We start from the raw sequence: 27,155 nt of genomic DNA on the forward strand, positions 1-27,155 counted from the left end.
GGGTCACGGAGAAGTCAGGGAATGTAGACAAGGGCAGAAGGAGGAAGTTAGGAGAGGAGGAGGAGGGGAGCGGTAGTGGGACAGAATCAGGGAAGACACAAGCAGACCAGAGCCGAGTACTTATTGAAAGCGGAAATATCACTGGCGGCGCTGCAGCAGGATCGGCTCCATAGTAAGGCAGAGGGGAGTCGAAATCGAGGCCCAGAGAAACCCCTCTCCCAGGGTCAGGAAGGGGCCAAAAACCCGGGGGGGGGGGGGCAAAAGGGAGTGCCAGCTCTGCAGGAAGTCGGCCTATAGTGCAAAAGCGTGAAACCGACTCTGCAGGATGGCGGGCCTGCAGAGCATGATCATGGCAGCATGGAGATCTTTCAGAGACAAGTCTAGTAATACCTTTACATGGCCACTCTGTTCCTCCGTTACTGGTAAAGCAGTGTTTGAATTGATATGTAAAGGAGCTAGTTGTAGATTTAAAGCCTCTGTCACTCCAGCTCTATTTTACCAACCAGTGCTGCCTCCTCCTGCTTCAATAACAGCCTCTATGGAGTATGTCATTAGGCAGGCAATACAGCCATTAATCAAGTAGGAGGTGGCAGGGCTGATTGTGGAATAGAGCTGCAGTGACAGAAGCTTCAAATCTGCAAATAGTTCTTCAGCCTCATACCAATTCAAACGCTAATTTCTCAGTGATGGAAAATTGGACTGCCCATATAAAAGTATTGCTGCTCTTTTAAGGTAGTGGAAGAATGATCATGAACCCTTGAAGATCATATAGTAATTGTATTATGTTTGGTGATACATTTTTCACTGGCTGCACTGATTTAGAAGTGTACTGTGAAAACTATTACTAGCTGCAGGAGTTTGGGAAAACAAGGGGTGAGCAATTAGTTAGAAGCTCAGGGAGTGGCTGCAGAAACCTAGTACACCGGAGTGCCTGATTACAGCACAGTGAGGATCAGCTAGACAGAAAGCATGTGCTACGAGAACAGGAATCCAGAAAGAGTGATAGAGGCATTATTCTGGAAATGAGTACACCTTAGTGCAGGGGAGGGCATCCTCCGGCCTGCGATGTCACTGATTCCAGCCCCCGGGCAGATTCCTGGCGATCCTTGTGCCTCCCGCCCTGTGTGGCTGGCTTTTAATTCTTTGTTACTCTGCAAGTATGTGCACACGTCATTGAGTACTGGATGCTGCAATGCCCTAACACTGGTTTATATCATTACCCTGGCCAGTATTAGCATCAGGATGTTCTTTGTGGGCAGTGTTCGTGTGCTCTGCACTCCCATCCCGCTTGTACCATGAAGGTAGCAGTCTCAGCATTTCCTATATAATGTATCTGCATCATTTTCAGTGTGTCCTATATGATAGAATACACCAAGTCTGGTGTATACATTAATATATATAATGTATATATGCTACACCCAGTGCATTCTATGTTATATGTGTATACCAGTTTCAGTGTCTACTATGTAATGTATATACATCAGTTCAGTGTGTCCTACATACTTTATATACACCAGTCACAGAGTATCGTCTGTGATGTTTAAACAGCAGTCATAGTGTATTTCATGTGATATATAAACACTTACCTAACAATCTCTTATGTGGTGTATCTGAAGCAGGCTCAGTGTATCCTATGTCATGTATATATACCAATCCCAGTATATCCAAGTAATGTACACAGCAGTTTTGGTGTCTCTCATGTGATGTAAATTAAGCAGTCTCAATGTCTTCTATGCGAAGTATACAACAGTCGGTGTATCCTATTTGATCTATTTCAGAGTCCTAGTGTATCCTTTGTGATGTATATAGCAGTCTTGGTGTATTCTATGTGATATCTACAGCAGTTTTGGTGTGTCCTCTGTGATGTATATACAGCGGTCTCAGTTTATACTATGCGATGTATACAGCAGTCTTGATGTATCCTTTATGATGTATACAGCAGTCTTGGTATCTCCTATGTGATGTTTACTGCAGGCCTCCCATTGCCTAAGATCTGTAAACAATACATGAGTAGTGACAGCTGTCTAGTACACCACAGGCCTAGTTACAGCACAGTGAGCATCAGCCAGACAGAAAGTAAATTATACCAGACAGGAATCCAGAAAAGGTGCAGAAGACATATACTGGACGTCAGTACAGCTCAGTGGGAAGTCGGGTGAGGTCTAAACAGGATCATAGTTGGGAACAATGGAGGAGCAAAGCTAATAATGTTCCTGAGACTGTTGCGGACCGGACAAGGTCATCCTAGTACAATAATAGACAGCAAGGTGCCTACATAGTGTAGAAGATTTTAGAGAAAAAAAGTCTATGTCTTGCCTAATGTGAGAATCTGGGAAGATAGCTGCTGCAGCTGGTGTGTGGAAAGTAGTAAACATGGATTTTGTATGAAAGTAGGATAGTAATGAAGAAGAAATATAAACCAGCAAAGGTAAAGCAGACAGGTGGGGGCTAATATCAGGCTGCAAAGGGCCATGGTTATTTGGTCCCTTCCCAGCCTAAATATACCAGCTGGAAGCAGCCTTAGAAGTAATGCATTACATAAAATACATAAATTCTGGTGCTTTGGTTCTGCTCTTCAGCTGGCATCAAGCCGCAAGACCCAGCGAGTGGTGATGTAACTGACAGATGCCTCTCCAATACTAATGCGGGCGTCACACGGTACGATATATCGGGCGATATGTCGTCGGGGTCACGTCGTTAGTGACGCACATCCGGCATCGTCAGACATATCGTACCGTGTGACACCTCGGAACGACTGTGAACGAGCAAAAATACTTACCTTATCGTTGCTCATTGACACGTCGTTCATTTTCAAAAAGTCATTCCTCCTTCTCTGCTCCGGTTGTTCGTCGTTCCCGTGGCAGCACACATCACTCCGTGTGACACCACAGGAACGACGAACACAGCTTACCTGCATCCCGCCAGCAAAGCGGAAGGAAGGAGGTGAGTGGGATGTTTACGTCCCGCTCATCTCCGCCCCTCCGCTTCTATTGGCCGGCGGCTGTGTGACGTCGCTGTGATGCCGAACGTCCCTCCCCCTTCAGGAAGAGGATGTTCGCCGCCCACAGCGAGGTCGTTCGGCAGGTAAGTACGTGTGACGGGGGCAAATGACTTTGTGCGCCACGGGCAACAAATTGGCCGTGACGCACAAACGACAGGAGCGGGTGCGATCGCTTATGCGATCGCACGATTTATCGTCCCGTGTGACGCCCGCATAACAACAGGACTTGATGCCAGCTGACATACATCCAAACTACCATTGCCCTGATTGCCACTGCACCAAGGCAAAGCACCAGATGTGGTGCATTTTATGTGATGCGCCACTTGTGGGGCGGCTGCAGGATGCTATTTTTAGGCTGGGAAGGGCCTAATAACCACAGACCTTCCCAGCCTGATAATACCAGCCCTCAGCTGTCTGCTTTACCTTGGTTGGTTATCAAAAATCAGGAGGCCCCCATGTCATTTTTTTTAAAAAAAAAAATTATTTGGTTACACAAGGCTAAAAACACCCTTTAGTGCCACAAGAAATAAGCAAGGTTATAATATGTAGAGGCTTTGAGACATTATATATCTGCAGGATATTTATCTATCCGGTATGTCTATACAGTATATGAATGCTTTATATATATACACATATAAATAGTTTGGGGTATGAAATCATGCTGACAGACTCCATATAAATGTCTTTACGTGTCCTTCACAAGTAAAGAATATATAGTCAATATAATGTTGCTACATAGTGTTTGATGTAAAGAAGGTGCTATCTACTTGTCCACAGTGACTTTTACTATTTTCTCTCTTTTTGTGCAGTAATTTCATGCTTTGTGACATTGTTCTATGTATCATTAGTCCTTTGCCTTGCATTTATATTACTACTGTCTGCATTAATTTATTTGGTTTTGGGCTATTTGCTCTTTAGTTCTTGCAACAGTACTCAGCATAAATGAGTACACCCCAAACAAATTAGTCAGAAAGTTTCCTCTAAGAATCAACATTTTCTTTGGGATGTCATAGTACAAAATACGGTCATAAATGTGGGCCATTGATTGCAAACAAAATTTGCTATTTTGCACCCAAAAAAAGAAAGATTCCTAACAAATTTATTCAAGATGGTGCAAAAATGGGTACACCCCCATGAAAGTCTTTGGAGCTAAGCTAAAGTTTACACTACAAAATTCTAATTAGCAAGAAGACAACCACAGGTAGATCTAAGGTGTTCAGCAGACAGGTAACTAAAAAAACACTCCCTTTTCTTTTCACCAATGGCACCACATGGGAGAGAAATGTCACGACTTGAGAAAAAAATGTATTTACCGAAGAAAGGTACAAGCTACAAGATGATCAGCAAAGATTTACTTATCAGTCAGAATACTGGAGAAAAAGTGATACATAAATTTAATAGATGGAACTGCAACCATGTCACAGATGTCCAGGCTGATCACGGAGGGTAGAGATGTATTGTCTCAAACTACAAGTCTGCAGTCATTCTATTGTGACTGCAAACTTGTACATCCTCACATTTTGAGCACTGGGCATTGTGAGTATACTATGGTGACCAGCATCTATGTAGTCGGAATGGGTCTTGGAGTTTGCATATTGCCCACTCCTAGCACCAACACCTCAAAATCCTCACAGTGAGCAGTACGCATAATGCAAAGATACACAAGTATTCAGTCACAGAACGACTGCACTCTGGCATCATAAGACCGGACAATCCCTTTAATACCTAAATAGAAGCATTTTTTTATGAAAAAGAATCAACATGCAAGTTCACTGCAGTTAGTAGAAATCAAAACTAGGGTGAGTGTTTCCATGACACAATATGGCACATAAGGCAGAGGAACAGCATGCATGGGTGTCGTCCACAAAGGAACCCGCTCCTAAATTTCATGCACAAAAAAAACACGTATACAATTTTTCAGGGCCCATGCTGAAAAATATGAAGACTACTGGGACTCTATACTCGGGAGAGAAATGGTTTTGGAGATGATGGCTTCAAGACTTTATGCTGTTGTAAAGGTGAGGAGTACAAAGAAAAACCCTGATAGACCTGGTGGTGTCCGTGTCCTTATGTGGGGCTGCATGAGTGCTGCTCGTGTCGGGGGCTACATGTCACTGATTGGATCATGAATTCAGGGGTGCAATGCGGCGCCATAGTGATAGAGAAGATGTCATCATCACTACGTGCCCTCAGTAGGTGTACATTTTTACAACATGATAATGATCCAAAACATCTAAGGCCATTGTTCCATTTGTGAAGAATAGGGTGAAAATTTTTCAGTGGCCAAGTGTCCTCTGATCTGAACCCAACTGAGCACCTATGAGTAGTTCAGAAGAGTTTCATCACTCTCGACTTGTACACTTGACCCCATTTCACCAACCTCACGAGAATACTTATCACGGGCCCTAACCCATCTTTTCAACCTATCATTAAACTTCAGCTGTTTTCTCTTTTGCTTTCACACATTCCGCACCTAGCCTGAAGAAACGATTGCTCAACCTGACCTCTACGTCCAGCTACCGCCCCATATTGTTGCTTCCTTTTTCCTCTAAAATCCTTAAACAGCATATCCATGCTGAATTTTTGTCATAGCTTCACTCTGGGGCTTGATCCGGTGACCTCTACTTGTGTGGTCGTTTTCCCTTTCTTTGTACCACAGCATATTTTGTATTGGTTGATCTGCTGTTAGTACTCTTGTCTTTCCTTTGCCTTTCTGTTTTATTTCCACTCAAGTGTGTTGACTTTCTTGTTTTGTTTCCCTATCACATCATGGGAAGGGCTGTTTCTACTCGCTATGTATATGCCTCAGTTTTGGCTATATTCCAAGGTTGATGGATGTGTGGAGTCCCAGCTTCTCAGTTTAGGATAACCTTGCTGAGTTATCAATTTTGCTTTTCCCTGCAGTTTGTTTGTGTGTTTCCCTCCCCAGCATTTTTCCATTCTGTTTAATTTCGGATTTGGAGGGGTTCTATTTAATCCGTAAATCTTTTTTAGGTTTCTTCTGCCTTCCCTGTTCGACTGTCTAAACACATCTTTGGCCCTGTATCTCATATTCTGCCTGTGTGCACGTCTTTTAGGATTATTGGTGTTTTATGTTACACTTTATACTTCAGAGCATAGTTAAGGAAACGCACGGTCAGCCAACATTGATTGGATGCACCATTGTGTAACCTTAGGGTGACAACTTCCATAGTCAAGCAAGGACAAAACATCAAGCAAGGTCAAAACAGTGACATGTTTAGGGTAATCCTTGTCTGTATAGAGACCTGTGGTTACATCTCCCCTGGTTTGTTCGTCCTCGTGTGAGTTGAAGGTCGTAACAACGTTCCTCAAACCGCTCATCTAACTCACATTTTGACGATCTACAATTTGGTTTGTTTCCACCATTCCACTGAAGCTGCCCTAACCAAGATTATTAATGACTTACAAAGCTTACAGACAATTCTCTACAGTATACTGCTCCCTCTAGACCTGTCCTCTCCCTTCGACACAATCACCCCCTCCTACTACATATCCTCTCTTGCCTCGGTATCACAGACTTTGCCCTCTCCTGGATGTCCTCATACCTCACTAACCACGTCTCCTATTACAACAATATCTCTTTATCCCGCCCCTCTCTCTGCTTGTGCCCCTCAAGAATCTGTCTTGGGATTCTTACTCTTCTCCATCTATACTTTTGGCCTAGGACATCTCAAAGTCCCATGGTTGCCAGTACCACCTATGCGCTGATGACACTAAAATCTACCTCTCTAGCTTAGACGTCAGCTCTCTGTTATCCAGATCCCAGAGTGAATATCAGCCATATCCTCCTTCTCCTCTCACTACCTAAAGCGCAATGTGAACAAAACCAAACTCCTCATGTTTCCGCCATCTCACTTCTCTTCTCTACCCGATCTTTCTATCACAATATATGAAATCACACTTTCCCCTATATATGAAGATGGCTGCCTTGGAGTAACTCTTGACTCTGCCCTATCCTTCAAACCTCACATCCAAAATGTTTCTACCTCCTGCCACCTCAAGGTGGAAAATATATCCTGAATTTATCCTTTTCTCAACCCTAAATCTACTAAAATGCTAATACATGCCCTCATCAACTCCCGCCTCAACTACTGCAATATCATCCTCTGTCGCCTTCCTGCTAATACTCTTGCGCCTCTCCAGTCCATCCTTAACTTTGCTGCCTGAATAATCCACCTCTGTCCTTACTACTCCTCCACCTCTCACCTCTGCAAATCCCTTTATTTATTGGCTCCCAATTACCCAATATATCCAGTTCAAACAACTTACACTAACCAAAACCAAAGACATGAGTATACGTTGGTATACATGTACTGCATAGAGGCATGTTCACTCTGATGCCATGTAACAGACAAAGCCTAAGATAGAAAGAAAATGAGAATATACCCTTAATATTAGATGATTAGGGACTGTCTAGATTGGGGAACACCTTGTTGCGGTGGGATGGCTTTACACTTTTTTTTCAATCAAAACAGTGTATACTAAATACCCTATGTTACTTATATGTACTATATCTTTTTATAGCAGAGTATATGCTCATTTTCTTTCTTTCTTAGGCTGATCTACAAAGCCTTTACTCACAAGGAAGTTATCAATGCTCAGAAAATCTTTTTGTGGTGGTCTTTGGAGCGTTACTAAGTATATATCCCTATAATCACTTCAAAAGACCATATCATAGTGCAAAATATTCAATCTTTATTAACATGATTAAAAAAACATGTACACAAAAGACACAAAGACATGATTAAAAATTGTGAAAAAAGGTGTAAAATGAAGGGTCTATCAAAAAGACATCCATGATTTTAACAAACTTCATTTATAATATTATTTGATATATTGAAACCATCACATATCATCCCCTGTATTCTGAGATGAATTTATTCAAACATATGAAGGATATATGTGCAAATCTCATTGCATGTAATTCATGAATAATGGTTATTTAAGTTTTTTTCTGAAAAAGCAAGAGAAATAACCTTCAAATGGTGGACAGGAAAACTGCATGTAAATGAGAATCAAAGTGCTCTAGGATTATGGGAAGAATGTATATGTCCCATTATATATAAATGCCTAAATAGGCATAATGTTTATATACTTTGCAAAGAAGGATAATCTTTATACAATGGACACAGAAATAGAGCATATCGCAGAAGTGTCAAATCTCATAGTAAAAGAGATCCGATCATTCCTCACAGACCAATATTTTAAAGCCCATATAGGGCAAACATGCAGATGGATGGTATAATTTTTACCTGAAGTTGATAGAGCCTCCCTCACACCACTCCAACGATCGTTTCACGTATCTTCGTCAGGGACGAAGATACGTGAAACGATCGTTGGAGTGGTGTGAGGGAGGCTCTATCAACTTCAGGTAAAAATTATATATAATGGGACATATACATTCTTCCCATAATCCTAGAGCACTTTGATTCTCATTTACATGCAGTTTTCCTGTCCACCATTTGAAGGTTATTTCTCTTGCTTTTTCAGAAAAAAACTTAAATAACCATTATTCATGAATTACATGCAATGAGATTTGCACATATATCCTTCATATGTTTGAATAAATTCATCTCAGAATACAGGGGATGATATGTGATGGTTTCAATATATCAAATAATATTATAAATGAAGTTTGTTAAAATCATGGATGTCTTTTTGATAGACCCTTCATTTTACACCTTTTTTCACAATTTTTAATCATGTCTTTGTGTCTTTTGTGTACATGTTTTTTTAATCATGTTAATAAAGATTGAATATTTTGCACTATGATATGGTCTTTTGAAGTGATTATAGGGATATGATCTACAAAGCCGTCTATAATCTTTCTTCTCCATATATCTCCGAACTAATCTCCCGATATTATCCTACACGGAATCGATGGTCCTCCCAAGACCTCCTTCTCTCCTCCACACTCATAAGTTCCCAAGACTTCTCCCGAGTATCCCTCATCCTCTGGAATTTTGTGCCCCAACAAGTCCGATTATCTACCACATTCGGAACTTTCAGATGGAACTTGAAAACCCATCACTTTGAGAAAGCTGACAGTCTGCAAAGACTCTGGTGCCACCTAACCACCACCAGAGCTGCTGCAACTGCTCAACCTACTGTCTTCTCCAATGTCGTTCTGCTCCTCTTCTCAGTGATGTCACTCCTTTTCAGAGCCTTATCGGGTCTCACTACACTTGGTGTGACCTGGAATTAGCTATTACAGTGTAAGGCTATGGAGCCTCAGAGCGAGGTTACATAGACATACATTGCAAAGGAGACTTCCGGCTCACAAATTGAGTGGGCTGGCTAGTTAGAATTCTGTGACATCACTGAAAAGAGGAGCAGAACAGACCTGGACACTGGAGAGAGCAACTGGAGGTGAGTATATTAATACACTTGCAGTACACTTCAAGCACAGAAAGTGCCTTGCAAAAGTATTCACCCCCTTGGCTGTCTACCTATTTTATTACATTACAACCTGTGTTTAAATTTTTTTGTAATCCGATTTGTGTGTGATGCATAAGTGTAAGTTGGGGTAAGGAATTAAATAAAATATAGGCAAAAACTTAATTTATTTGATAAAATAAATAAAAATTGCTATGTGCATATGTATTCACTCCTTTTGATATGAAGTTCCTAAAAATCTCTGGTGCTATCAATTACTTTCATAAGTCACATGCTTAGTGAAAGTAAGTCCACCTGTGTGCAATCTAAGGCGGGCTTTGCACGTTGCGACATCGCAAGCCGATGCTGCGATGTCGCACGCGATAGTCCCCGCCCCCGTCACAGGTACGATATCTTGTGATAGCTGGCGTAGCGAAAATTATCGCTACGCCAGCTTCACATGCACTCACCTGCCCTGCGACCGTCGCTCTGGCCGGCGACCCGCCTCCTTCCTAAGGGGGCGGGTCGTGCGGCGTCATAGCGACGTCACACGGCAGGAGGCCAATAGCGGCGGAGGGGCGGAGATGAGCAGGATGTAAACATCCCGCCCACCTCCTTCCGCATAGCCGCCGGCGGCAGGTAAGCTGATGTTCCTCGCTCCTGCGGCGTTAGGCTATGTGCGCACTAGAGCTTTTTACCCGCGGATTTACCCGCGGATTTGCCGCGGAAATTTCTTGAGAAATGTCTGCAATCTTTGTGCAGACATTTCCCAGCAATTTCTATGAAAAAAAAAAAAAGCTGTGCGCACTTGTGCGGATTTTTCTCAAGAAATTTCCGCAAGAAGAATTTCTCGAGAAACTTTCTTGAGAAAATGAACATGTCCATTATTTCCGCAGGTACCCTGCGGATTTCTGCAGTACAGCCTGCAAAAATCCGAAGGGAACCACCCGCGGGAAAATCGTGGCAATTCCGCAGCTATTCCGCGGCTAATCCGCGGCAAATCCGCGTCAAATCCGCATGCGGATTTGGTGCGGATTTTTTCCGGAGGTCCGGAAATCTTTCACTCCAAGAAGTTTCTCAAGAAATTTTCTTGAGAAACTTCACATCTCTAGTGCGCACATAGCCTTATACACAGCGATGTGTGCAGCCGCAGGAGCGAGGAACTACATCGTACCTGTCGCTGCAGCATAATTATGAAAAAGTCGGAGCCTGCAACGATGATACGATAACGACGCTTTTGCGTTCGTTAATCGTATCATCTAGCATTTACACACTACGATCTCGAAAGTGACGCCGGAAGTGCGTCACATTTGATTTGACCCCACCGACATCGCATGTGCGATGTTGCAACGTGCAAAGCCGCCCTAAGTGTCACTAACCAATCAACACCATGAAGACGAAGGAGGGCTCCAAACAACACCATGAAGACCAAGGAGATCTCCAAACAACACCATGAAGACCAAAGAGATCTCCAAATAGCACGATGAAGACCAAGGTAATCTCCAAAGAAGTCAGAGACAAAGTTTTTGAGAAGTACAAGTCATGGTTGCGTTCTAAAAAAATATCCCAATCTCTGATAATCCCCGGAGCACCATGAAATCCATTATCATCAAATAGAAAGAACATGGGGCCACAACAAACTTGCCAAGAAAGGACCGCCCAACAAAATTCTCAGCCTGGGCAAGGAGGGCATTAATCAGAAACGCAGCAGAGAAACCAAAGGTAACCCCGAAGGACCTGCAGAGTTCCCAAGCAGAGACTGGAGTATCTGTCCATGCGACCACAAAAAGCCGTACACTCCATAGTGCCAGTCTTTATGGAAGAGTGGGCAGAAAACGTCTTACAACCAAAAATTGGAAGGTTCGTTTTGAGCCTACAAAAAGACATGTGGGAGACTCCCCAAATGTATGGAGGAAGGTGCTATGGTCAGTGTGGAGACCAAAATGGAGCTTTTTGGCCACCAAGGTAAACGCCATGTCTGGCACCAAACCAATACAGCTAATCATCACAAGAACAGAATTCCCACAGTGAAACATGGTGGTGGCAGCATCATGCTGTGGGGATGTTTTTTGGCAGCAAAGACAGGGAAAATGGTCCAAGTCAGTGGGAAGATGGATGGTTCGAAATAAAAGGATATTTTTGAGCAAAACCTGTTTCAGACTGTCAGTGATTTGAGACTGGGACGGAGGTTCATATTCCAACAAGACAATGATCCAAAGATACTGCTAAAGCAACACAAGTGGTTTAAGGGGGAAATGTGTAAATGTATTGGAGCAGCCGAGTCACAGCCCAGACCAATGGAGAATCTGTGGTCAGACTTGAAGATTGCTGTTCACCAGAGGAAACATCTAACTTGAAGGAGCTGGAGCAGTTTTGCATGGAGGATTGGGCAAAAATCCCAGTGGCAAGATGTGGAAAGCTCATAGAGACTTATCCAAAGTGACTTGCACCTGTAATTGCCGCAAATGGAGGCTCTACAAAGTACCGACTTTAGAGGGGGTGAATAGTTATGCACACTGACGTTTTCAGTTATTTTGTAAATAAAATGAAAACCAAATGTTTTCAGTTGTAGGCATGTTCTTTCCATGAAGTGGAATTCCAGGTTGTGAGGTAGCAAAACACGAAAAATGCCAAGGGGGTGAATACTTTTGCAAGACACTGTATACACACTCACTGAATAAAAAGATATACTTCGGAGTGCTTGTTTAACAGTGGTAGTATGTTGAAGTCATAGATACTCCTTCATTGACAGCAGAAGCATACTGCGGGGATACAGAGATTTCATCATTCATAGCGGTGGTATGTTACAGTGATACAGACAGTCCAGGCTGCAGCATTATACCCGTCTGTTCCTACACATTAATCTGTGCTGCATTCTTCTATTGCACTGCAACTTAAAACATAAAAGAACACTTCCCCATTCATGTTCCCTTTTATGCTACATTTACACTGGCCGAGTATCTGGAATGAGCATACATGGAAATGCTTGTTTCTCATAAATTAATCAGTGTAAACAGGCTGGCAAACGCCAAATGAAGGAACAGAATGCTTATTTGTGAGGTGATGTGATTTTTAAACTTTCTTAAAAACCATTGTTCTCAGCAGCATATTGTGCAGTATATACAGGACATGTGTGTCTCACATAAAGGAACATCCAGGGAGTGCTGCAACACACAGGGAACACGATAAAGCGGTGAGCCCTGGCGCTAGGTAGAGGGGGAGGCAGGGTAACTTCCTTTACTCACCTGAAGCTCATCCCTGCACTCCCTAACGTCCCTATATGGGTCCTTCCTTCAATCGCCGATCACGTGCCTTGGCCCTCGCTTTCCCTGCATTCACCCGGCTAGTGAGAAGGCTGGTGAGAACCCTAGTCTCGCCACTGCAATAACACAACACAAGGGAAGGGAGACAGACAGGTGGAAAATAGACACAAAAAGGAAAACACTCCAAGGTCCTTCAATGCAGCTAAGCACCACAGCTACAACTGTCAGAACTCCTCAGAGATTCTTTAAAAGTGGTCAGCATGAGAGTGAAGATTCTATCACCGGTGTCAGGTGGTAAGACACATGACTTTTTATAACAAAGGGGAGTGAGCACAAAAGAGTTGAACCTGAGATTAAGGCTACAATGGACAGCTCTTATCATACATTTTCTTACTACACAGAATTATTTTTTTAACTAGTGCCCAGAAGTGAACGGCATAATGCATTGTAAAGTGGATTTAAGTCCCTGTGCCATGAGTCCAGGCCTCTTATAATACATGGCAATATCTGTCTGGCTTTAACACCTGATTGACAGTGCATGTTGTTATTTAGTCTTGATCTACAAGTACACACAGATCCTTCTCTACAAGTGACTCTCCTAGTTTTACTCCCTGTAGAATGTATGATGCCCACAAATTATTACTACCAGGTCCTTCTCTAAAAGCTTCACCCCTAGTTTTACCCTCCCTAAAACATGATGAATGCAGATTATTACACCCAGATCCTTCTTTGCAAGTGATCCTAGTTTTACGCCCCCTATAATATATGATGCCCACAAATTATTACCAACAGGTCTTCTCTTCAAGTATCACTCCTAGTTTTTCTCTCCCTAAAAATGATGAATGCAGAATGTTATATAAAGATCCTTCTCTACAACTGTTTCTCCTCATTTTACTCTCCCTAAAACATGATGAATGCAGATTTTTACACCCAGATCCTTCTTTGCAAGTGACTCTCCTAGTTTTACTCCCCTTATAATATATGATGCCCACAGATTATTACCACCAGGTCCCTCTCTACAAGTATCTCCCCTTGTTTTACTTTCTCTAAAAAATGAATGCAGATTATTACACCCAGATCCTTCTCTAACGTCTCTTCCCTAGAATACTCTCCCTAAATCATGATGAATCCAGGTTATTACACCCAGATCCGTCTTTGCAAGTGACTCTCCTGGTTTTCTTCCTCTAGTCTATAATATATGCTACCCACAGGTTATTTTACTCAAATCTTTAAACTCTTCTAGTTTCACGCTTCGTAGATTTATGATTTATGCCTGCAGATTTTTACACCCAGATCCTCGTCTACCATTGTCTCTTCATGTTACTCCCCCTAAATTATTGGATGAATACAGATTACTAGTATGCAGATGCCTAATTCTACAATTATCTACACAGATCTTCATCTGTCTAGTCGAAGATCACTCAGTTTATAATTTATGAAGACTTCCTTTAATTCGCACTATATTACACAACTTCTGTTATATGCAAAAATGGAAACAATTCTTCCCATCTTCTAGGTTATAGCTGTGGACAGTTCTAGATATAACTGTAGGGTTCCACAAATATTGAGGTTCTTTTTTACTGAGAACTCTGCAGTTGTTGGCCTGTGAAATATCTGAGCCTAAGGGGGCGGTAGAAGTTGGGAACTGAAGGGCTATAGGTCTGGGTCATTACCTCACTTAGCCTGGTCAGTGGCTGGAGAACGTCTCGTTCCATGTTCATTTCATAATCTGCCAGATCCTGGGCCAGAAACCCCTCCACACAGCAGCCCATCTCCAGTGTCCTCCTAAGGAAGCCACACATTAGAGGTTACTAATCTCAAAACTACAGTTCCCCATCACTCCGGATCCCTGTCTGGTCACCACTCTCACCTCAGACTTGACTCACTATCCATTTCTTTCAAGCCATCAGCCATGGCTAATGACAGAGACATCAGGGCGAGTTTCTTCTGCAAAGACAAAGACTATCAGAAGCCTCGTTCAATGTACAGAAGTCCCCGTGCCGCGGATACAAAGCCCCATTAGCTCACCAGCTTCTTGTCCCTGTCAGAACTTGCTGGACCTTGCATACAATTTGCCAGACGTTTTCCAACAAGATGAGCCACTCGCTTCATAATGTCCACCTGCTGATCTGCCTGGGGAACAAAAGCGTGAAAGAGATGAGGGAAGTAACCTCGGCACCGGAATCATCCACACCCTACAGTGCAGATTCCATATCATCCTGTATATAGTATCCACCATTCCATGTACACCACCACTATCCCACACTAATCAGCCACCCATCACAGAGGTATATCTAGGGTTTCAGAAATGGCAGAAGGAATTTTACTTACAGACAATAAGTCCTCGGTTAGGAGGTCGGTGACATCTTGTGATCTGAAATAATTTAAGAAAAGGTTAAAGTGTACATGTGCTTCCGTGAGTGTCGTGTTTACATGTGGAATAACATTATTTCTTCCCATTATATGACCTGTAGCCTGCTCTATCTCTAATACCTCTGATACACAGTGCACATAGACACAAGGCATTCCTGCCCTCCAATATGTATGTAACCCCTGTTCAGAGGTAGCTGCAGAATGGAGGACATGCATCCATACTAAGCAGTGTAGCTGTAACTCTGCTGCAGTACTAAGCAGTGTAGCTGTAACTCTGCTGCAGTACTAAGCAGTGTAGCTGTGAATCTAATGCATTACTAAGCTGTTACCTCAAATACACAGTGCATGTATACACAAGGCATTCCTGCCCTCCAATCTGTAAGTAACCCCTGTTCAGAGGTAGCAGCAGAATGGAGGACATACAGCTATACTAAGCAGTGTAGCTGTGACTCTGCTGCAGTACTAAGCAGTGTAGCTGTGAATCTGCTGCAGTACTAAGCAGTGTAGCTGTGAATCTGCTGCAGTACTAAGCAGTGTAGCTGTAACTCTGCTCTAGTACTAAGCAGTGTAGCTGTAACTCTGCTCCAGTACTAAGCAGTGTAGCTGTAACTCTGCTCCAGTACTAAGCAGTGTAGCTGTAACTCTGCTCCAGTACTAAGCAGTGTAGCTGTAACTCTGCTCAAGTACTAAGCAGTGTAGCTGTGAATCTGCTGCAGTACTAAGCAGTGTAGCTGTGAATCTGCTGCAGTACTAAGCAGTGTAGCTGTGAATCTGCTGCATTACTAAGCAGTGTAGCTGTGAATCTGCTGCAGTACTAAGCAGTGTAGCTGTGAATCTGCTGCAGTACTAAGCAGTGTAGCTGTGAATCTGCTGCAGTACTAAGCAGTGTAGCTGTGACTCTGCTGCATTACTAAGCAGTCTAGCTGTGACTCCGCTGCATTACTAAGCAGTCTAGCTGTAAATCTGCTGCATTATTAAGCAGTGTAGCTGTGAATCTGCTGCAGTACTTAAGCAGTGCAGCTGTGAATCTGCTGCAGTACTAAGCCATTTAGCTGTGAAATCTTCTCCAGTACTAAGCAGTGTAGCTGTGAATCTGCTCTAGTACTAAGCAGTGTAGCTGTGAATCTACTGCAAGGGAGCGATGAAGGGGGCGGGGCGATGTAGCCGACCAGAGAGGACGCATGGGAAGAGAGCTCCTATAATCCTGATCTTATCCTGGCCATTTACACCCGGTTACCTGACCTATTTACTCACTGACCTGCTGCTGTTATAGGAGACACCATCTGGAGGCTGGTGATTCCCACTGGAGCTATTCCCTGACTTTTGCACGGCATTGCTGGATCTCCTGAGGCTGGGGAGTGTGGAGCAGTAGCCATCTTCCCTACAGCATGCATTTCCACAGTGAGCAGCAGAGCATGACTCCGGAGAGCAGTGAGGAGTGACAGATTTATGGCCAGAGGTGAAGACCCAGGAGCGGTGAGCACAGGGAAGTTAATTCTCTCTTAGGGTACTTTCACACTTGCGTTTATTTCCTTCCGTTACAATCCGCCCTTTTGGAAAACAGCGGAATCCGTTAACGGATTCCGCTGTTTCCCATAGACTTGTATGGGTGACGGATTGTACCAAGAGGACCTGCGTTGCTTCCGCTGAGCGACGCTCCGTTGCTTCCGCCCAGCGGGAGGAACGCAGCATGTAACGTTATTTTGAGCAGCGGAATCCTCTGGATTCCACTGCGCATGCTCTTTTTTTTTTTTTAAAATCAAACTTTATTTTGGCTCGCGGTGGCCGAACGTTCAGCTGAGCGCCCGGCCGTCGGCAAGCGACAGCGCTCAGCTGAGCGACCGGCCACTGGCATGCCCGGCCGCCGGCAAGTCACAGCGCTCAGCTGAGCGCCCGCCGGCATGCCCGGGCGCCGGCAAGTGACAGCGCTCAGCTGAGCGCCCGCCCGCTGGCATGCCCGGCCGCCGGCATGCCCGGCTGCCGGCAAGTGACAGCGCTCAGCTGAGCGCCCACCGGCATGCCCGGGCGCCGGCAAGTGACAGCGCTCAGCTGATCACCCGGCGGCCGGCTGCAGGGAGCGATCAGCTGATCACCCGGCGGCCGGCTGCAGGGAGCGATCAGCTGATCACTCGGCGGCCGGCTGCAGGGAGCGATCAGCTGATCACCCGGCGGCCGGCTACTGGGAGCGATCAGCTGATCACCCGGCGGCCGGCTGCAGGGAGCGATCAGCTGATCACCCGGCGGCCGGCTGCAGGGAGCGATCAGCTGATCGTTTACAATAGTCTGCCGCTGGTAAAACTGTAAAAAAAAAAAATCAAAACGAATTGCGTTGTTTTGCAGCATCCGTTGCATCCGTTGTGCCACTATATGCAACACATCCGTTGCATCCGTTACACAACGCAATGCAACGGATACCGTTCAACGCAAGTGTGAAAGTACCCTTAGCTGTGTAACTGGCAGTCAGTGTGCAGCACATTAAGGGGCCGGCTGCAGTGTGGGAGACTTTAACAAATAGAGTGCTGGAGGGTCTGGAGTGTGTGCCTTGAAAAACAGGCCCTGCAGATTTTTCCTGACACATGAAAACAAATAAGTGACACATATTGAAGCCCCCACGCTGCGCAGGCCTGCATCATCCTGATAAATACAGCCTGAGTGCTGTGCTGCCCTGGGACTCCCTTCATTCTTATTATCCACCATATAAGTGGCTGTTTTCTGGCTCTCTGGACGTGGTGAGAAAGTGGAGACAGACATATTACTAAATATACATTATAAAGGCACAGATTCAGACGCACAGGGGCACGATAAGAGAGGGGTGCAGAATCAGCAAATCCCCAGTGTATCAATATGAGTCCCCCTAAACAAAGTGGAGCTATTGACAAACTTAAGGAGTTCGCAAGGGGTGGTCAGGCAGATGCCCCTAAAGCCAAGAGAAATGCCACCCCAAAAGGTCAGGCACTATTGGATGACGGGTCAGAGGATCGAGATGATTTAACCCTGAGGCAGGTGTATGAACAGCTTCTACAAGCAATTTCTACAAGCAACAGCTCCCTCACAGGGAAGATTGAGCAGGTACATTCAGAGGTGGGCCTCCTGCGTCAGGACATGCAATCCCTGAGGGCCCGAACAGCGGAAGTCGAGACGCGAGTATCTGAACTGGAGGATCAAACTGTAACACTCAAAACAAAAATGACCACAATGGCCGGATCGGCAAATGCATGGCGCCAGAAAGCAGACGATCTGGAGAACCGCATGCGTCGAAACAATATACGAATCATAGGACTGCCAGAGCGCTCGGAAGGTCAGCATCCGGAACAATTCCTGGAGGAGTGGCTGAAATGTAATCTCGGAGATGAGTTCTCCTCGACATTTGCGGTGGAGAAGGGCGCACAGAGTTCCAATGAAGCCTCCTATTCCAGGCGCGCCACCATGTCCCTTTTTAGCAAGGATGCTCAACTACAGAGATAGAGACACAGCACTCCGTCTGGCCCGACAGAAGAGCCCACTCAAGTTCAATAATGCTGCGCTCTCGATCTTTCCGGACTTTTCGGTGGACCTCCAGAAGCAGAGGGCCCACTTCATGGAGGTGAAGAAGAAATTAAGGGAGCGGAACATCATCTACTCTATGCTGTACCCTGCCCGGCTCCACATAGTGCATGAAGGGTCGCCTCTGTTTTTTACTACACCTGCTGAGGCTGAGGACTGGCTACAGGTACACCCGAAACCTAAGAAGCCATGAGATTACTTTCCTAGGTGACATTTTCTGTGCCCCCTGGCGACCCTCTTCTTCCAAGGTTGCTTGAAGCCCCCTTTGGAGACATATGGGACTTCCCTGTGCTTCGAGTGATGGAGGAATTGGCCAGGAATTGGTTCTTGTGAAATGGGAGCCCTATCTTGTGCACCCTTATACCACCTATACCAGGACACTGTATTCAGTGGTGGTATCCCCATTGATGTTTGAAATGTTTTACAGGACTTATCGGAAAGATCCTGAAGTTCGATATTGGTTCTATATGTTTACAGCTGCAATTGCATTAACTTTATTTCTTTGCAGGGACAGGCTTATTACTGTTGGAGGGTTAACCACACTTAATTGCAGGGCAGAAAGCGTCTTATACCTGGCATCCTGGTTCTATAAAAAGATCTATGTGATATGGGGTCAGAGCTAATATTTATGACCTGAAATGTCAGAGGCCTTAAATCGCCCAAAAAAACGTATTAAGGTATTCTCCCAAATTAAGCAAGTCAAGGCCCAACTGGTGGTACTGGTAGAGACTCACATCACACGGGACACAGCCAGACTAGTAAACAAACCATGGGTACAATGGTCGGCACATGCATTCCACACCAGCTACTCCAGGGGTGTCTCTCTATTGGTCCATAGACATATCCGTTGGGAAGTAAAGGTGGTGAGGCGTGACCCGGAGGGGCGATTTGTGTTTATATATGCGTCTATAAACTCTAGAGATTATGTGCTGTTATGTATTTACAACCCCCCGCCAGCTCGCATCTCCATTCTTAAACAAGCACTGAGCTTTGCTCTCAATTATCCAGATGCGTATGTGTTATGTAGGGGGGATTTTAATCTTGTGATGAATGAGGAGCAGGACAGGTTTCGGATGGATGGAGGGGGACAACATTCGGCCACACACTTGACTGATTTGCAGCAATGCGCGGAGGGAGGTGGGTGGATTGACCTTTGGCGACTCCGGCATCCTAACACCCGAGAATATACATGTCATTCTTCTACTAGACGCACGCTGTCCCAACTAGATTATATTTTTGGGTCGAGCAATATCGCAACTTGGGTGGATGACGTGGTACACGGGGTCAGGGGCATATCAGATCACAGCCCTTTGATTCTTACTATGAAGACTAACCAAGGTGTTGGAAAACCCTTTTGGAGGTTAAACCCCTTTTGGCTGAAACTAATAGATCAAAGTGATAGAACTCTGACCCAAATAGAGGATTTCCTGGAAGCCCACCCTAAACCCTGGACTATTAACTTGGTGTGGGACACTCTTAAAGCCTACCTTAGAGGGTGTTTGCCTTCAACTATAACATATCTTAAAAGAGTGACTAAAACTGAGGATGATATAGTAGAGGGGAGACTTAGGGACTCAGAGGCAATATATATATCGGCCCCAACCGATGGAAATAGGGCGGCCTGGATGCAATCATATAGGTTATATATGCAGCACTCTGAGACCAAGTCCAAACGCAAATTACGGTATTCTTTACCCGACAATCATATTTTGAGCTTGGAAATCAATCCAGTAAATTATTGGCATATATGTTTAGGCAACACAACACTTCAAATACAATATTGGGTATACGGAGGATGGATGGCTCAATAGCTACATCCCCTGAAGATATTTTAGAGTGCTTTTGTGAATACTATAAAACCCTATACACTTCTAGAAATCCTCATGGAGTTCAAAGTTGCGTGACATATTTGTCGGATTTGGAGTTTCCCACTTTGAGTGGATCACAACAGGAGTCTCTGGAGGCGGACATCACACTGGATGAAGTGATTACTGCCATCTCGGATATGGCTAGGGGAAAATCTCCGGGTACAGATGGCCTTCCCATAGATTCTATAGTAAATATTGTGACGTATTGGCCCCGATTCTTTTAGAGGTTTTCTCACATTTTTCAGCTAGCGACTCTCTACCTGCCTCCTTATACGAAGCGCATATAGTCGTGCTGAGGAAGGAGGGTAAAGACCCACTAGACTGCGGTTCATACCATCCTATATCCCTAGTTAACGTGGATTACAAGATCTTTACCAAAATACTGGCGTCCAGGCTTAATTCAGGCATATTGAGTATAGTTCACCCAGATCAAACCGGATTTATGCCTGGGAAAAACACCTCTATAAATATAAGACGGGTCCAGTCCATAGTGCCATATAGCACACTGGTCCAGGAGAACGAGTGGGCCTTGGCCTCGCTGGACGCGACCAAGGCATTTGACTCAGTAGAATGGTCATTTTTATTTGCCTGCCTCCAGAGATTCGCTTTTGGGCCTAAATTCAGTAATTGGATTCATATGTTGTATAGGTCCCTGACAGCCAGGATACTAGTCAATGGTGCTATGTCTACACCCTTCTCATTGAATCGGGGCACAAGACAGGGATGCCCTCTGTCTCCAGCATTGTTTGCACTACCGTATTTTTCGGACTATAAGACGCACCAGACTATAAGACGCACCCTGGTTTTAGAGGAGGAAAATAAAACTTTAGCAAAAAAATTTGGTCATGACACACTGTTATGGGGCGAGGATCTGCTGCTGACACTGTTATGGGGGTAATGTCCCCAAATTCTCTACTAAGGTACCCCATCCTGGTAATGATCCTCCTGCCTTGTATATGATCCTGCTATAAACCCCCATCCTGCTCATATACCCCCATCCTGCTTATATACCAGCATCCTGCTCATATTCCCCCATCCTATTTATATACCCCATCCTGTTCATATACCCCCATCCTGTTCATATACCTCATCCTGTTCATATTTCCCCATCCTGCTCATATACTCCCATCCTGTTCATATACCCCCATCCTGTTCATATACCCCCCATCCATCCTGCTCATATACTCCCATCCTGTTCATATACCCCCATCCTGTTCATATACCCCCCATCCGTCCTGCTCATATACTCCCATCCTGTTCATATACCCCCATCCTGTTCATATACCCCCCATCCATCCTGCTCATATACTCCCATCCTGTTCATATACCCCCATCCTGTTCATATACCCCCATCTTGTTCATATACTTCCATCCTGTTCATATACCCCCATCCCTCCTGCTCATATACTCCCATCCTGCTATATGCCCCCATCGTGCTCATATACCATCCTGGTATATGGCCTGTATCCTATAGCACAGAGAAAAAAAAACAAACGTTTATACTCACCTTTTCCTCACTCCCTGCAGCCGATCATCTTCCTCTCTGCACCACTGACCTGTGTGTGTGTGTGTGTGGAGCCGTTCCCCTGCAGCACGCGATGTCTTCCTGTCTGTGCCGATCAGCTGACCAGCACAGATCAGCTGACCGGCACAGACAGGAAGACATCGCGTGCAGCAGGGGGACGGCTCCACACACGGGGACGGGTGAGTGTACTGATTCACTGCACCCCGCGCTGATGATGACGCGCGGGGGGCAGTGAATACAGCCGCACATGATCACTCCAGGCTGTAATTGCCAGGGGTGATCATTCGGACCGGCTCTTTACTATGCGCGCGTCCCCGCTCGTCCTCCCGCCCACCTGTCAGTGCCGGCTTCTGCGCTGAGAAATGGGCGGGAGGATGGGCGTGCATATGTAATGAGCGGGCACACGTGGTCACAGCAGGCTGCTACAGCCTGCTCGTGCCCCCCGATGACCCGCTCCACCGCAGCACCTCATTCCCCGCAGCCACAGTCAGACCATAAGACGCACCCCCAACTTTCCCCCAACATTTGGGGGGAAAAAAGTGCGTCTTATGGTCCGAAAAATACGGTGGTTATTGAAGCTTTGGCAATTAGAATCCGCTCTCATCCACAGATCACCGGAATCACTATAGCCGACCGCACAGATCAAATAGGATTGTATGCAGATGACATGGTTGTCTTCTTAGATCGAGTGCAAGAGACTCTACCGGTGGTTATAGACACTATAGATACATTTGGTGAGTTTTCGGGACTACGCATCAACTGGGATAAGTCGGCTTTGATGCCATTAATGCATGGGTCTGGAATTTCAATGGAGGGTAGGTCACCTCTGCAAGTGGTAACTAGCTTTAAATACCTGGGCATACACATACAGAAAGACCATACACTAGACCTGCAGACGAGTATAAGGCTATGTGCCCACGCTGCGGAAAATGCGCGGATTTTGCCGCGGATTTCTCGCGGAAAAGCCGCGGAGTTCCCGAAAATCTGCAGCTCAGGCACTCAGCCATTTCTATGGCATTTTGGAAATGCTGTGCCCATGCTGCGGATTTTTCCGCAGCGGATTTCGTGCGGATTTTGATCCGGAAAAATCTGCAACATGTCAATTATTGTTGCGGATTTTCATCCGGATTTTGGCTTTAAAATTGGGGAAAAAAAATAAAAAAATCCGCACCAAAATCCGCATTAAATCCGCGGTAAATCCGTGGCAAATCCGCACCTTTGAAAAGGTGCGGATTTTGCGGGAAAGAGATTTTGATGCAGAAAAATCCGCAGCTACATTCTCCCGTGGACACATAGCCTAACACCACTTCTGGAGCACGTTAAACTTAAATATAACTTGTGGAGCAAGCTACCCCTGTCAGTGGTTGGCAGAATAAATTTAATCAAAATGAAATTACTTCCAAAGCTTAGTTATACACTACAACATAGTGCAGTATCAGTACCCAAATCCTTCTTCTCAATGTTGAACTCGCTTACTACCTCTTTCATATGGGGGAAATCCAGACACAAACTTCGATCCATTTCATATCCATTTTACAGAGATCCAAAAGACTGGGAGGGATGGCTCTGCCGGAGTTCTTCCTGTACTATCTGGCGGGACAGCTTAGGGCACTAGAGACTTGGATGCCTGGATGTCAGCTGCCAAACTCTGAGAGTCACTTGGCACATGCGGCTGGGACTGATTGTTTAGTGGGTTTTCTGGAATCAGATGGACTGAGAACACCACGGCAATTACCCCTCCTCAGGTTGGCAAGATTAGTCTGGCGACAAGCCAAGAGGGTGGTGGCGGAACTCCCATTATGGGGGAATAGGCACTTCCATACTCTGAGAGATCACCCCTCGGCGCAATTCTGGGCCACTCACAGCGTCAGTGCATTAGGTGATCTTTTTGTCCCGGGAACCACAACCTTCAAGTCCTTTGAACAAGTCCAGATTGAATATAATGTTCCAAGGTCACAGTTTTTTAGATACCTGCAGATTCGCACAGCGATTCATTCCCACATACAGAAAATTGGAGTGAGGAAATTGATATCATCACTTCCTATGATAGGTATTCTAAAATCACAAGGACCTCGAGGCCTCATCTCAGCTATATATACTTACCTGTTGTCGGAGGGGGTGGAGTCGGACCCCTTGCCAGCCCAGGATAGATGGAAATCTCTAATTCCCTCTCTACAGGGAGAGGAATGGGAAGAGATATTGGAATCTCCGACTGCGGTATCCCCTTCGGTTAATAATAAGTTGATTCAATGCTACATTGTCCACCAGGCATACCTTACGCCAACTCGATTATTTAGTATGGGCCATTCTCATACACCGGAGTGCCCGAGGTGTCATCTCTCAGGGGCAAATTTCATACATATGATTTGGAGCTGTCCCAATATATCTTCGTACTGGCGGGAAGTGACATCTCTGCTGACATCGATTGTGTCGATTCCTGTTTTGTGTGACCCTTTGATATGCCTGTTTGGGGTAGTGGAGGAAGAGTCCTGGGATCATTACATGACAATATTCCTCAGAGTGGCATTGTTTCTGGCTAGGAAATTAATAGGTCTGAGGTGGATGGGAGATTCGAATCCAACTGTGCGGTCCTGGGTTAAACTAGTCAATGCAACCATAGTCTATGAGCGGGTGGTATATTATAATAGGGGGTGCCCGGGAAAATTTAACAAAATCTGGGGTTTGTGGAATTCTTCTCCAGACACACTTGCGGAGGTTTGAGGGAGATTATGCGGATAATGGAGGTTCCCGCTAGATGTTGGGATATGAAACACTGTCCAATGGTATATTGAGATATAATAATGCAATGTGGCTGTTGTTCTTTCTTTCTTTTTCTCTTCCTCTTTCTATCTTGTTTTCAAAATATGGTCATGCTGATAGTTACAGCTGTTCTTATGCTCAATATAAAATTAGATATTTATGTAAATGATAAGAAGTATGGATAATAACATTGTTCTATCTTAAGTGCTAAAGATATTATGGACTTTATATGACTGTTTATTGTTATATTTAAATATTACTATCTATATACTGAGCTATCTTTATAGAGCAAATGTCAGTTGTACCATATTTGAAATTGTTAATAAAACGAAGTTAAAAAAAAAAGGGAGCGATGAAACACTTACTAGAAGCAGCAGCATGGAGGGCATTCTCCAGCAGTACCTGGTGTTCCACGTACATTTTTGATCTTTTGATCAGTACTAAAACCTAATAACAAAACTCTATACAGAGATATATATAGATATATACACACTGCCCAATTGTTCTACTATGCAGAACAGAAAAATATTCTGTAAACTAATGACAACATGTCTCCAAATTTCCAAGCAAAAAAATTTGTATTTACAGTCAGGGCCAGAAATATTTGGACAGTGACACAAGTTTTGTTATTTTAGCTGTTTACAAAAACATGTTCAGAAATACAATTATATATATAATATGGGCTGAAAGTGCACACTCCCAGTTGCAATATGAGAGTTTTCACATCCAAATCGGAGAAAGGGTTTAGGAATCATAGCTCTGTAATGCATAGCCTCCTCTTTTTCAAGGGACCAAAAGTAATTGGACAAGGGACTCTAAGGGCTGCAATTAACTATGAAGGCGTCTCCCTCATTAACCTGTAATCAATGAAGTAGTTAAAAGGTCTGGGGTTGATTACAGGTGTGTGGTTTTGCATTTGGAAGCTGTTGCTGTGACCAGACAACATGCGGTCTAAGGAACTCTCAATTGAGGTGAAGCAGAACATCCTGAGGCTGAAAAAAAAGAAAAATTCCATCAGAGAGATAGCAGACATGCTTGGAGTAGCAAAATCAACAGTCGGGTACATTCTGAGAAAAAAGGAATTGACTGGTGAGCTTGGGAACTCAAAAAGGCCTGGGCTTCCACGGATGACAACAGTGGTGGATGATCGCCGCATACTTTCTTTGGTGAAGAAGAACCCGTTCACAACATCAACTGAAGTCCAGAACACTCTCAGTGAAGTAGGTGTATCTGTCTCTAAGTCAACAGTAAAGAGAAGACTCCATGAAAGTACATACAAAGGGTTCACATCTAGATGCAAACCATTCATCAATTCCAAAAATAGACAGGCCAGAGTTAAATTTGCTGAAAAACACCTCATGAAGCCAGCTCAGTTCTGGAAAAGTATTCTATGGATAGATGAGACAAAGATCAACCTGTACCAGAATGATGGGAAGAAAAAAGTTTGGAGAAGAAAGGGAACGGCACATGATCCAAGGCACACCACATCCTCTGTAAAACATGTTGGAGGCAACGTGATGGCATGGGCATGCATGGCTTTCAATGGCACTGGGTCACTTGTGTTTATTGATGACATAACAGCAGACAAGAGTTGCCGGATGAATTCTGAAGTGTACCGGGATATACTTTCAGCCCAGATTCAGCCAAATGCCGCAAAGTTGATCGGACGACGCTTCATAGTACTGATGGACAATGACCCCAAGCATACAGCCAAAGCTACCCAGGAGTTCATGAGTGCAAAAAAGTGGAACATTCTGCAAAGGCCAAGTCAATCACCAGATCTTAACCCAATTAAGCATGCATTTCACTTGCTCAAATCCAGACTTAAGACGGAAAGACCCACAAACAAGCAAGACCTGAAGGCTGCGGCTGTAAAGGCCTGGCAAAGCATTAAGAAGGAGGAAACCCAGCGTTTGGTGATGTCCATGGGTTCCAGACTTAAGGCAGTGATTGCCTCCAAAGGATTCGCAACAAAATATTGAAAATAAAAATATTTTGTTTGGGTTTGGTTTATTTGTCCAATTACTTTTGACCTCCTAAAATGTGGAGTGTTTGTAAAGAAATGTGTACAATTCCTACAATTTCTATCAGATATTTTTGTTCAAACCTTCAAATTAAACGTTACAATCTGCACTTGAATTCTGTTGTAGAGGTTTCATTTCAAATCCAATGTGGTGGCATGCAGAGCCCAACTCGCAAAAATTGTGTCACTGTCCAAATATTTCTGGACCTAACTGTATTTTCTGAAAATGAGAAATGGTCAAAATAACAAAAAAAATGCATTGCAATTAAAGTCATTGTCATGGCCAGCCCCATCTCCAGACCTGAACCCCATTGAAAACTTCTGGAATGTAATCAAGAGGAAGATGGATAGTCACAAGCCATCAAACTAGGAAGAACTGCTTACAAAAAAAGCAGTGTGAAAG

At 44.4% G+C, this 27,155-nt stretch overlaps 1 protein-coding gene across 1 annotated transcript in view; it reads right to left on the reverse strand.

The window, feature by feature from the left end:
• Window positions 1-27,155, reverse strand: part of SH3BP1 (SH3 domain binding protein 1) — an 81,382-nt gene that overhangs the window by 42,012 nt on the left and 12,215 nt on the right. Inside the window, exons 2-5 of the mRNA XM_075320822.1 lie at window positions 14,992-15,034; window positions 14,689-14,793; window positions 14,531-14,607; window positions 14,334-14,445 (exon numbers count right to left, since the gene is read on the reverse strand). Coding sequence (XP_075176937.1) covers window positions 14,334-14,445; window positions 14,531-14,607; window positions 14,689-14,793; window positions 14,992-15,034 — 337 coding nt within the window. The remainder of the gene's footprint in view (window positions 1-14,333; window positions 14,446-14,530; window positions 14,608-14,688; window positions 14,794-14,991; window positions 15,035-27,155) is intronic.

Source organism: Anomaloglossus baeobatrachus, chromosome 8 (assembly GCF_048569485.1).
Source record: "Anomaloglossus baeobatrachus isolate aAnoBae1 chromosome 8, aAnoBae1.hap1, whole genome shotgun sequence".
In the NCBI taxonomy this organism is placed as follows: Eukaryota; Metazoa; Chordata; class Amphibia; order Anura; family Aromobatidae; genus Anomaloglossus; species Anomaloglossus baeobatrachus.